The following is a 12,068-nucleotide window of genomic DNA, read 5'->3' as shown; positions in this document are numbered from 1 at the left end:
TGCATATCAAAATTTTACTCTGTAGACCAACAAAACCAACTTGAGGCAAATTGCAGAGCTTTCCATAAATCCTTTTCTCCTCAGGTGCTAAACAAAGGCTCCAAAAATGGATACTGCTTTAGTAATGTCTGCTTTATTCTTAAATATTTCTTTTGCTAGGTGTAAAGATTTGGTGTTAACAAAAGTGGTTTAATATGTAAATATGAATGAATGCCTTTAGTTTACCCCTGTTTGTTTCCTTTATCCTCCATGGAGGAGGATCCTTTCATGATACTGAATACATTTCATTAGGTATTGTTGCATTTTTAGGATGAGAATACAACTATTTTCTGTCTTGGATTAATCCTGCTGCTGCTATGAGAAACTGAAAAATCAAGAATGTGATGCACTTTTTACATTACTATATACCATACCTTTATAGGTTGCTTTGATACCTTTCCTGTAGCACAGCCACTAACAAAAGTGAATGAATTTAAAAATTCTCTTTGGGAGGGAATCAGTACAAATTATTTATGGTGTTGGCCTATGAAGGACATTAACTTAGGAAAATACAAATTCTGTTAGTATTACACGTTTTGGCCTTAAAATGTCTTCTACTACTGAAAATCTTTTAAATCTTAATTTTGCTTCTGTTATTCCCTCTGCCTCAAAAAGAGGAGTTGGGAAGAATGGCTTAAAGGAAGTAGTATCATTGGTTTGTTGCTGATCTTTTAGAAAGAAAACAATTGTCTACTATATATACTGGGAGCTTATTTTTGTTTGTATACAGAGGAGAAATAATGTTGCCCCAAGCCAATCCGATTTAGTTTAATCAAATCAATCAAAACCAACTATTCTGCTTCTCTAGCGTACTTTTACTTAGGAAAGATAAACTTATGCTACTTTACAAGAGGAAAAGTCATTTCTCAAGCACATACTCAAACTTGAAAGAGATTGAACCCAATATGATGGAGGAAAAACACCAAATGGGGTGGAAGAATATGAGAGAGAGATGTGGTCCAAAGCTATCTGATTATATTTTGATGTTGCCAATATTGCAAAGCCAAAATTTTAATTTGCTTATTTAATATATTTGTTGGCCAGAGATCTATTTTTATATCAATGTGCCTTGCATGTATATTAAAAAAAAAAATTGGGAAGGCCATGTTACAATGCCTGAGATAGTTGATGGTTCTTACCACCTCACTAATTTTTATGCAGTATGAAATGCTCATTCTATCACCCAACTGGTGCTCTCTGTTTAAAGTTACAGATCTCGTCACAAACTGGAACTATTTTATAAACTGGGAAGTGATTTGATTTACTTTTTTGGTTGTTTCTTTTTCTTTTTTTTTTTTTTTTTTTTTTTTCGGTTCTTAGTCTGTTAGTGGCTGTTCTGTAGTGGGAAATAGTAAAAGGATTCTTCACTTTCTTTCCCTCCCCGCTCAGCACCTTCTTCAAGTAATGTGATGACACCATTTCTTGTGTGCTTTGAAAGAAGTTTCAGCTTGCTGTTTCCTTTAGTGTTATAAAAAGCATTGTTTGCAAAATCTAGGGAGATAATGGAGTCCACTTTCATTTGGAATTCTATGTGAGCTATGATCCAAGTTATTGGCTCTTTCCAACTTTAAAATTTTTTATTGTTAAAGCACCTTGCTTAGAAAATTTTAAATATTTATGTCTGCAACAATTGTCTCAAAATAATGAACTGTGCAATTCTGTCATTAAAAAAAAAAAAGAAAAAAAAGATCTGAACTCTCCCTACTGTGACTTGTTAGTTTCTCTGTATTTCCTGCCAGTGTAAATGTGAAAAGCTTTGCTTGCATTACGTTTTAGAAATGCATTTTGCACACTCGAATTTTGCCGAAGCTCCATGAAAAGGTTAGATCTAAGTAGATGAATAAAGCTATGCACATGTCTTGAAAGTTTAATTTGTGTGTCATTACCAAAAGTGACCTATCCTTATTACTTTGCTGCTCTTAGCTTTACCATGTTTAGAAACATGGCTCAAAGTTAGAGTTCTGGGCTAGCTCATCAGTGGAACTAGAAGAGAGGAAAATTGGCACCTATTTTAATAACAGGTTTAAAATGAGAGCTTGACTCATGTCTACTAAAGGGCTTTTTTTTGAAACAGGGCAGTTTTATCAGCTTTACAAACTGTTGGATACTCTTCAATGAAATTTTCGTTGATTTGATCAAATAGAAATGGGAAGTAATTGAAACTGAAGTGAAGGAAGGACCTTTGCCACATGGAGTTCTGTGACAATTCTATGTTAAACCTCTGAACCTGGTTTAAAGGTAGGATAGCCTTTTTACCTTTGCTTTAGCATAAATTTGGTTTACTGAATGACTGACTGACTTAAGAATCATTCAATTCTTTAAAGATCAAAGCACAGGTTAAAGATGATGTGTATCTTTTTAAAACTGCCCAGGCTGATTAGAACAAGTTAGAAACTGAGCTGATTTGGTTTAATTGCTGCAGTCTGCATGTACTAAATAGCTTTACTTCACATGTATGTGTACTTAAAGGTTGTGTAGATGTACTGGCCAGGTTTTGTCAAATCATCTTCTAAAAGATTGTTTTATATTCTCTTCCGGACCTTTGTAGAAGAGGCTAATATGTTTAAGTAGAGATAATACTAATGGTATTTTCCCCTTGCTCCTAGATATAAAAGAAATATTTCTGTTTTATAGCTTTTTCCTATGTATAGAAGAATATTACTTCTCTATCATCAAGTGTGCTCTTAATATATGTTGTCTTTGAAAACACAGCAAAACCTTTCTATACCTTCACTGAAAGTGACAGTTAAAATCTAAGTCTACTAATCAAGATGTGAAAGGTGGCCCATAATGCATGGCCTTAAAAGGCATGAATGCAGGAGTGTAGCATCATCTTTGATGGCTATGGCTACTCCTCAGCATCTGTCAGTGGTTCACATGTTCAGTCTTAGAACGTTATTGGAGGAGCAAAGTAATTTCTGTGTCTTGTGTGCATCAGCACTTAGGAGCTGAGTTACCTCTTAATCTGGGGGAAAGGACAATTAATGGGCTACAATTATGTTAGAGGATTTTTTTCCTTCCATCTCCCAATTTAAAAAATGTTTTTTCAGTGTTTGTTTTGACCAGTCAGAATGATAGGCCTTTTCTAGATACAAGAACAGTGGCCAGAAATTTACCCTTTTGCTAAATGCTTCGGTATTTGCCATAGCTGTTTCTGACGTCATGGATTCTGAGGAAGTGTCCGTTACATGATGATCTTCCTTTATTGGTGTCTTACTTCATGTTCAGTGTTTCAAAAATACAAATTACAAACACTCTACATCCATACCCAGATTTACTTATTTTATCAGGAAAAAAAACTTGAGAAATTTGTAGATCAAATTAAGAGACAATAAGTGTACATTGTTGAATAAAAAATTTTAAAGTTTCTGAGGTGTTTGTGTTATCATCTTTTGTGTGCTTTAATTCAAAAAAACTACTGAAAACTAAGTTAAGATCATGACATTGATAATATTTTTTTCAAAGTGTCAAATGTACAAATAATTTAAGTCTTAAATATAGCATGGTCATAGGTCATGGGTTTTTTTCTAATCATACAGGTTATTAAGGTACTTAAGAATTGCCGTATGTATGGAAAAATCGGTTGTGAGAGCAGCTATCCTGCCTTTTGTCATGACATTGAGCCTTATGTTCTTCCGGCTGAAATAAGAAACTGAAATTGAGCTAAGCTGTTAATATGGCAGTGCATATTTGAGAAACTTCCTAAGTTTGTTTAGCATTGATTTGTCACAAGTGAAAAAAAAACAGTGCTAACATCAACATTAGAGTGGGGGTTAGAAAAGATGAAAAAACATTTACCAAAAGTGTGTCTGTCACTATATAGACTGATGCATTTGGGTTACATGCTTTCATGTTCTTTGAAATAGGGAATCATTGTCCTTGGCCAGGTAAGTGACTTGCAAGGACACAAAAGTGAACTTGGGGTTTTACTGAAGCTTGTCTTTTAAGATTCTCAGAGATGTAAATGTGATTTCTATAAAGCATGGTAGTTAATTCAGTCTACAGAGTTGTTGGGTTTTTTTGATGACATTTATTGTGGATATCAGCAGCTAACATTTGGAAGCAGTATCTGAGCAGAACATAAAATTCATTCTAGATAGCTTAGCAAGGACTCGTGCTTGGGGAATTGTTACTTGGAGCTTCTAATCCACTACTGTTGGATACGGCGAATTGATTGAATCTGGGAAGTCTGGGCATGAGAACCCCACTCTCTCCAGTGTTTATAGTCTCCTCCATGATGGTCACATTCCAAGATATACTGATAGCCACGGTATCCAGGATACTGGTAGCAAACCCAGCTAGGAAAGCCAAAGCAGATTGGATTATTAAAACTAGTTAGGAACCTGGTCAAGACCCCCAAACCTGAGCCTCTTTCCTCGACACAATGATATGGAAGGCTTTTAGGCTTAGAAGACAAGAGCCATCCTAAATAAGCCAGGCACCGTTTGTGAGCAGATACGTACAACCAGCTGAAAATTAACCTTGATTATGAAAAAAGGTATGAGAGTAGTCAACGTAAATCCTTCCATACAGGAATGTCTGGGGGAGGAAAAACTGAGATGCACTTACGCTCCACATTGTATCTTCATGGAACCAACTTCGTTGTTGAACCAACCCATGGCTTGCAAGGAGGGGTAGTCATCACAGATTTCCCATTGTCGTCCAATAAAGTTTTCTTTCTCAAAGATGGTAATCTTAGACTCCTTATGATTCTATATTGCAGAAATTTTTTTTTTAAGTTTAGTACCGGTGTTAAGGCTGTCATTGTAATTCTTTATCACATTTATCAAACTCAAAACTCCTGGTCTACAGGAGGAAGTACATGATCATTAATTGTAAAAATACTTCAGGCAATACAGAGATTTTAAAAATTGGGTAATCCTGGGCTTCCCTGGTGGCGCAGTGGGTGAGCGTCCGCTTGCCGATGCAGGGGACACAGGTTCGTGCCCCGGTCCGGGAAGATCCCACATGCCGCGGAGCGGCTGGGCCTGTGAGCCATGGCCGCTGAGCCTGCGCGTCCAGAGCCTGTGCTCCGCAACGGAAGAGGCCGCAACAGTGAGAGGCCCGCGTACCGCAAAAAAAAAAAAAAAAATTGGGTTATCCTGTTTAATCCAATTTAATACCGTAACATTTAAGATTTTTTTTAAGGTCTTTATTTTTGGCTGCATTGGGTCTTCGTTGCTGCGTGCGGGCTTTCTCTACTTGTGGCGAGTGGGGGCTACCCTTCGTTGCGGTGGGCGGGCTTCTCATTGCGGTGGCTTCTCTTGTGGAGCACAGGCTCTAGGCACACGGGCTTCAGTAGTGTGGCACGTGGGCTCAGTAGTTGTGGCTTGCGGGCTCTAGAGCGCAGGCTCATTAGTTGTGGTGCACGGGCTTAGTTGCTCCACGGCATGTGGCATCTTCCTGGACCAGGGCTCGAACCCATGTCCCCTGCATTGCCAGGCAGATTCTTAATCATTGCGCCGCCAGGGAAGTCCCAATACCATAACATTTAAGATGTACAAATAACTGATACACTTTGGAACAACGAAAGACCAATGAAGGAAAATTATGACAGCAGAAAAAATATTTGAAACACATAGCCAATCAAAGGATTAATTGTAATGTGGAAAAGATCCCACAAATTGATAGGAAAAGTAAGTCCATGTGTGCCTAAGTGTTTGTGTGTGTGCATGGCAATGGAAACAATGTAAATGTCCAGTAGGGGATATGAAGACTACACAGGCATTAAGAAGGCAGAGACTAACCTTAAAGCAGGCAAAACTAGCCTTAGTGATAGCAAGTGGAAAGGAGCAATTGATTGGAAAGGGACACCAGGTAATTTTATGGGGCAATGGAATTGTTCTCTTTCTGATTAGGGTGTTGGTTATGTGGGTATACATGTTTTTCAAAACTCATAAAAATATACACTTAGGATTTGTGTATTTCACTATGTGTAAATTATATCAATACATTAGAGGGAAAAAATCGGAGTTAAAGTGAGATGAAAACACATCCAGATAGGGAAATACTAAATACCTTTTAGTTCTAGAACGGTTTAGTTTACCATTTCCACTACTTGAATTTTGGTAGGACTTTAAGATGAGATAATTAACAGCTAAAATCATGAGAAGATCACATGATATAGATGAACATTTGAAAAGGTTTTAGCCTAGCCTTACTCCCAATGTAGGGATCATTTTTCAACACACCCCTCAAGGTCATCCTGCTTCTGCTTGGATTCTCCAAAAGACTAAAAGCATCCCATTCTGATGCATAATTGAATATTGCTTAGTGTTAGAAACAAGAAAGTTGGGAATCAAAGATAAGAGGTGCTGGAACTCTTGCCTACTTCTTCAGTCATCACACTGTACTAAAGGATTACTTCAGCATTACCCTGTTTCTAGGTAAAATGATACACAGACTGAAATCTAACTGGCCCAGGATTTACTTTTATTACATGGTAGGTGCTCTCACTGATTATCCTATTGCACTTCTGAAGATCTGGGCTCCTGAGTATCTGCTTCCTGACACCTATAAGAAGCCCTTACTTTTAGCTTAATAAAAATACCATCTAGGAGAGAAAAAAATCAAATGGTAAACTTAGAAACTAAGGGAGCAGTGTTTTTCTTTTCTCTTTATACTTTTTTCCTTCCTGCCACATTTCAGCATAACATAAGTGTCAGTCCATATGCACCCTCTCTTATCCATCCCCCACATGCACAGAAATGAAAATTTCAGGGACTCACAGCTGAACAGATGGGGCGGAAGGACATGAGGCGCTCAATGTGGTAGGCATTACTCCCGCTCCAGGCATCCCAGCGAGGGTACTCTCCTCTCTCGAGAACAAACTGTTGCCCGCAGAAGCTGGTATGCTCATAACCAATCCAGCTGCCAAAGACAGGTAATGGTGTTTGTTCATGGTGTTCAGAGCTTACATGGCCTCATGGAGAAGGCATCTTTTTTTTTAGATGTTAACAGTGGGGTAAAATATCCAATTAAAGCCATACAAAGGGGCTTCCCTGGTGGCGCAGTGGTTAAGAATCCGCCTGCCAATGCAGGGGACACGGGTTCGAGCCCTGACCCGGGAAGATCCCACATGCCGCGGAGCAACTAAGCCCGTGCGCCACAACTACTGAGCCTGAGCTCTAGAGCCCGCGAGCCACAACTACGGAGTCCACGTGCCACAACTACTGAAGCCTGTGCGCCTAGAGCCCGTGCTCCGCGACAAGAGAAGCCACGGCAATGAGAAGCCCGTGCACTGCAACGAAGAGTAGCCCCCGCTCACCGCAACTAGAGAAAGTCCGTGCACAGCAACGAAGACCCAACACAGCCAAAAAATAAATAAATAAAATAAATTAAAAAAAAAAAAAAAGATTTAAAAAAAAAAAAAAAGCCATACAAAGTAATACTTTTATCATGAGAGGTGGAGAATGGCAGCTGCACTATGTGGGTTTGTAAATATATTTGTTTGGGGTTATCCACTGAAGAGGTGTACTTCACTGGCCTGAGTAATGAGTATTGACAAAGTCAGTCTAAAATTATATTTCCTTTCCAAGTTACCTTATTCTCTACTTGGAGCTCCAGGTTCAGGATCTAGTGACTGACTATTGCTTTGGCTCCAGCCAAACCTATTGACTTCTTTCTAAGGAAGCAAAGGGATGAACAGGCAGCTGATGAATGCTAGTCTCTTGTTTCCTTGTCGCTTTGTGGGTTCTTCTGCATACCTATATATACCTATACCTTATTTATTAAAACACCTCAGATTGATTTTTCACAACCAGGACTCAGTTACTGATGACACCTTAAAGAATTTTACTTTAAGGGTTGAAGAGCTCAATTTTGGGGGTGAGCAACTTGTGGAAACCTATCTACATGCACGGCCAGTTCTGCCTAGGCCAAAGTAGAGTCCTTGCCTTTGTGTTTTCAGGCTGATGATCAAGGCCTCAACTAACTTGCCAAGAGTAAGAAGACAAGAGAGGGTCTTCCTTGCCAAGGAGATTAACCACCACCAAGAAACTCCTGAAAGACTAGCTAGGAACTACAGTTACTCTCTGGAGTTGAGTTCCTTTTTTCAAAGAGAAATTAGCTAACAGTGTCTGCTCTGGGACATAGAGGGGAGTTAGCTGTGAAGCTTTAGCTTGATAGTTTCCTCTCTCTTTTCTGTAGGAAAGAAAAACTCAAGGGGCTTGTGACTATTCTGAGGGAATCCCAGGCAGAAGCCTCTGGGCTCCAGAAGCACAGAACTGATTACCATCACTGCCCCACCCCATGGTATATATTTCTTTAATCCCCCCCCCAAATCTAATACCAAGCCACTAAGAACCTCGTGTTCCTTCCAGCTTTGAGTTACTAAATTACGCATGTAGTGACTTTTGTTGTTTTGAGATTACTTAAGTATGGAGGCTTCTCTCCCAGAAATGATTAGAGTTTGGGGGAACATCTTTCTTCCCTGATCTCCACCTTTATGGTCACATGTCTGAAGGGACCAGAAATAAGGGGCCTGATGTTCTGCTGAGGTCTATACTCACGCGCCACATTCCACCTTGAGAGACCGGACATTGTCAAAACTGCGCTCAGAGACATTTGGGCAGGAGCTGGTGAACTCCATTCTCTTGCCCTGGAAGTTCTCCTGGTCATAGATGGTTATCTGAAATGGGATTAAAATGGGAAAACAGAGCTAGAAAGTGGTACATCAGGAAGAACAGAGGCCCAGGCCAACATCTTAACCTGTGTCTGACCCTATGTTTTCCATCCCTAGCTGCAGCCCAGGAGGCCTGATGAGGTCTCTTCTAGTGTAGACGGGGTTAAGAAGGGGTTTGAACTTATAGCACTGGTTGGCGGTGTTCACATGCCCAGTCGGGATGAGGCGTGGGGATTCGTTTCTGACAGGAATTGTCCTCCAGGGATGATAGGCGACCTAGTGGGCGTACCAATGATTTGTGGACTCTTACTCCACCATGCTTCCTGCATAAGTGTGGCCCAGAAGCCAGGAATCTGGGAGACCCAGGGGCTCCCTGTGAATTATTTCTTAGCTTCTCCAGCCACACCTGCTATAGAAACCCAAAGAGTAAAGGGAGAGTTGTGATAAACCCCTTTCATACCTTGAACTAGAACTTGGCTCTTGAACCTGGCCAGAGGACAACTCCCAAAGCTGTGAACAGGACTCAAGAGTTGACCCAGTGAGGAAGGTAAGGGTGTTGAGGGAAACAGTGGCTGAGGATCAGCCACTTCAGGCAGTGGTTACAACCAACCTCACGTTGGGAGTCAGGAGACCATATAGTCCAACCATTTATTTGGGATCTGGTGGCAAATCTGTCCTCATTTCTGGGCCCTCAGTTTTTCCATGTCATAATTCACTTGGGCTGCTCTATTTTAAGATGATTTTAGCGGTGTGGAGGAAAATTGACCTAGAAAACTAGGTATCATTTCCCACCCATCATGGGCTTCCGGGGTCATCCTTCTTCTGTCCGAATGGGGCACCCTGAGAAGAAGCTTCCTGAGACAGCATCTGGATTTTGGGTGAACCTTTCCCCTACAAGCTGGTGTTTTATTGGTTGGTCACTGTCCCATGGAAAAGCACAGCTCTGAGGCCTGCTCTGAGGTGGTATTATACCCCCTGCCCTGATGGAGTCCTCAATTTTCCCTGTGATAGCGATGGGCTTACCTTCCATGGCCCCACAGACCCCGGCATGGGGTTAGTTTGAGCCATCTTGGTGGTTGGAAGGGATTCTGGAAGACAGAACACACACCAATGACATGGTCTCTGGGGTGAGGGAAGAGGAGCACAGGCCGAAGTAAAGGAGGCTTGAAGTCCAGTAAACAGACTTTGGTTGGGACGCTGGCTCTGCCTCTCACTAGCCGAGCCTCAGTTGTTTTCCATCGGTAAAACTTCTATGCGCAGTTATCGTAAGGATTAGAAGCAATAACGCAGGTAGAGCACCGAACAGATGCCATGACCACTTGATAAACGTGGCTCTCGTCCTCTTGCCTGCCTCCAGGCACCCGCTGCTGGTGGCAGCATCGCCTCAGTCTTACATACCCCAGTATAAACCCCTTGGCAGCCATCTAGTCCAGACACTTCATATTACCAGTGCGTGGTCTCACTGTCACCTGGCTTCTCACAGCCCTCAAACGGACCAGCTGTGCACAGCCATGCACCATTCCCTCCCTACTTCTCTGCCTTCTAGACCTACCCAGCCTTGGTCTTGCCTCCGGAGACTTTGCTGCTTTCCCCAGCCTATGGTGACTTGCTTGCTTTCCTCATTGTCAGCGCTCATCACAGTACTGATCTGTCTTCCTATTGAATATGTCCTGGGTGAACATCTCCATGGCAGGGCCTGGGTCTCCAGAGTGACTGATGTAGAGCCATGCTGAGCCCATGTTGGGGTGGTGCGTGTTTGAGGAGGGGGACGGGCGGCATTGAAAGACTTACCGAAGGAAAGTGAGGAAGAAAAGAGGATGATGATAATAGCTAACACTTAACAGTGGCCCACCCTATGCCAGGCCCTGTCCTACATGCTTTACATGCATTAATACATTTAATCTTCACAATGAGCCTATGAGGGAAGCACTATCATTGTCCCCGTTTTACAGGTGAGGAGGCTCATAGAGGTGAGGTAGACAGAAAACGATGGTAGGAAGAGTAAAGGCGGGAAGGACAGGGGGCAGAGGTCAAGGAGGGAGGGAAGAAAGAAGACAGGCAGGTGGGTGTCAATTTTCTTAACTCAGAACAGCCATTCATAGTTTTTCCCTCTGGCTGGTATTGGCCCAGGGACTGATGCATGTAAACTGTGACGTAACTTTCCGTTCTGAACAAGCACCTCCTAGCTCTCGCCCCCCTACCTTCTCCCTATGCCCCAGGAGCCTGTCATTTCTTGGGGCCCCATGCCCCGCCCCCAGCCGTGGTTGCTAGGGCAGTGGTTATTGTCATGTAAGTGACTCCTCTTGGGGTGGCAAGAGGAGACTACCTCCCCCAGAGTACCCCAGTCTTCTCCAGCCATCTTCAGAGGCTCTGACCACAAGGCAGGAAGACGGGGTCCCCCTTCTGGGCATGTTTCTGCAGGGGAAGGAAAGGAAGGACCAGAGCACCCCTCAAGGCCTTACTCACCCAGCTCCTGCTGCACAGTCTGGGTCTCCATCTGGTGCCACTTCCTCTATGGCCCTGCTCTTTATAGCCCTGCGGCTGATGCCCTCCGGCCCTGTCAGCACTCTGCTTTCCCTCTGCTTTTGTTCCCCCTGATCCCAGAGCTTTGGTGGCTCAGCCTGCTGGGCGGGCATCCCTCAGGGCTTTGTTTAAACCTGGGATACAGAAATCCAGGGAGGCCCTGCTGCTGTGGGCAAGGCTGGCTGTGCAGGCCTTGGCTGCTGTGGACTTGCTCTCAGAGCAGCTGGGAGGTGAGGACAGGCCTCTGCGTGCATCTTGTCCCCTACTTTTCCTCTCGCCACCCCAGGACCTTCTAAGACCCCATGTCGTAACAAACACATCAAAACGCATCTCCCTTCTCATACAGGATATACATTTTGGTGGTTGTTGTTTTAAAATGCAAAGGATTATTACAATTCTGAACTCTATTTTTTAAAAAAATGGTTCAGTGTGTGCTTGGAAATCTTCATTATACCATATTTATATGTATAACTATGCTAGAGTTGAATTCAGTTATGGTCAGCTAGTAGACAGGACTCTCTCTGTAGCTATGTTATTAAATATTCATTTTAATTTCACAGCTTTCTTTTTCAAATTTGGAGCCAATAAATCTTTTGAGGTTTTTAAAAAATATATTGCTTTAGGCCCTTAGCAGTCTCACAGGCCCAAGGTACCCTAACAGGTAAAATGATTTCCCCCTGGAATTTCAGGGCTCTTGGTGAGAAGAGTGTGTGGTGACTGGGGGCCTCCCCAGGAGCCCTGAAGGGGAGGATGTGTTGTTCAAGAATCATAGCTACTGTGAGAAGGAGGAGGGTGCCATGGGTGGAGGGTGCCATGGGTGAGCCTGGCGGATGTGAGTTCAGATCCCAACTCCCCCTGGGTGGGTGACTGGGCAAGTTATTCA

The 12,068-nt window shown here is 42.5% G+C and overlaps 2 protein-coding genes across 2 annotated transcripts in view; one reads left to right on the top strand and one right to left on the bottom strand.

Annotated features, from left to right (window-relative positions):
• Positions 1 to 3,231, top strand: part of NUFIP2 (nuclear FMR1 interacting protein 2) — a 28,640-nt gene extending 25,409 nt beyond the window's left edge. Inside the window, exon 4 of the mRNA XM_065898033.1 lies at positions 3,188 to 3,231. Within this exon, the coding sequence (XP_065754105.1) occupies positions 3,188 to 3,231 (44 nt within the window). The remainder of the gene's footprint in view (positions 1 to 3,187) is intronic.
• An 828-nt stretch (positions 3,232 to 4,059) lies between these two features.
• CRYBA1 (crystallin beta A1) lies at positions 4,060 to 11,164 on the bottom strand. The gene is made up of 6 exons (XM_065896919.1): positions 11,129 to 11,164; positions 9,686 to 9,750; positions 8,550 to 8,668; positions 6,768 to 6,909; positions 4,609 to 4,751; positions 4,060 to 4,337 (listed from the first exon to the last, which is right to left on the bottom strand). The coding sequence occupies exons 1-6, from the start codon at positions 11,157 to 11,159 to the stop codon at positions 4,190 to 4,192; spliced, it is 648 nt and encodes a 215-aa protein (XP_065752991.1). The 5' UTR covers positions 11,160 to 11,164; the 3' UTR covers positions 4,060 to 4,189.
• Between the last annotated feature and the right edge of the window lie 904 nt (positions 11,165 to 12,068).

This window comes from Phocoena phocoena, chromosome 19, assembly GCF_963924675.1.
Source record: "Phocoena phocoena chromosome 19, mPhoPho1.1, whole genome shotgun sequence".
Lineage (NCBI taxonomy): Eukaryota > Metazoa > Chordata > Mammalia > Artiodactyla > Phocoenidae > Phocoena > Phocoena phocoena.
Note: the sequence above shows the minus strand (reverse complement) of the source record. Positions and strands in the feature narration are given on the sequence as shown.

Excerpts from the sequence above, each read along its gene's own strand:
- CRYBA1 (XM_065896919.1), bottom strand. The coding sequence starts at position 11,159 with ATGGAGACCCAGACTGTGCAGCAGGAGCTGG. Across the intron at positions 8,669-9,685 it reads GGTCTGTGGGGCCATGGAAG|ATAACCATCTATGACCAGGA; the intron begins GTAAGCCCATCG and ends ATCCCATTTCAG. Across the intron at positions 6,910-8,549 it reads CTCAAGGTGGAATGTGGCGC|CTGGATTGGTTATGAGCATA; the intron begins GTGAGTATAGAC and ends TGTCTTTGGCAG.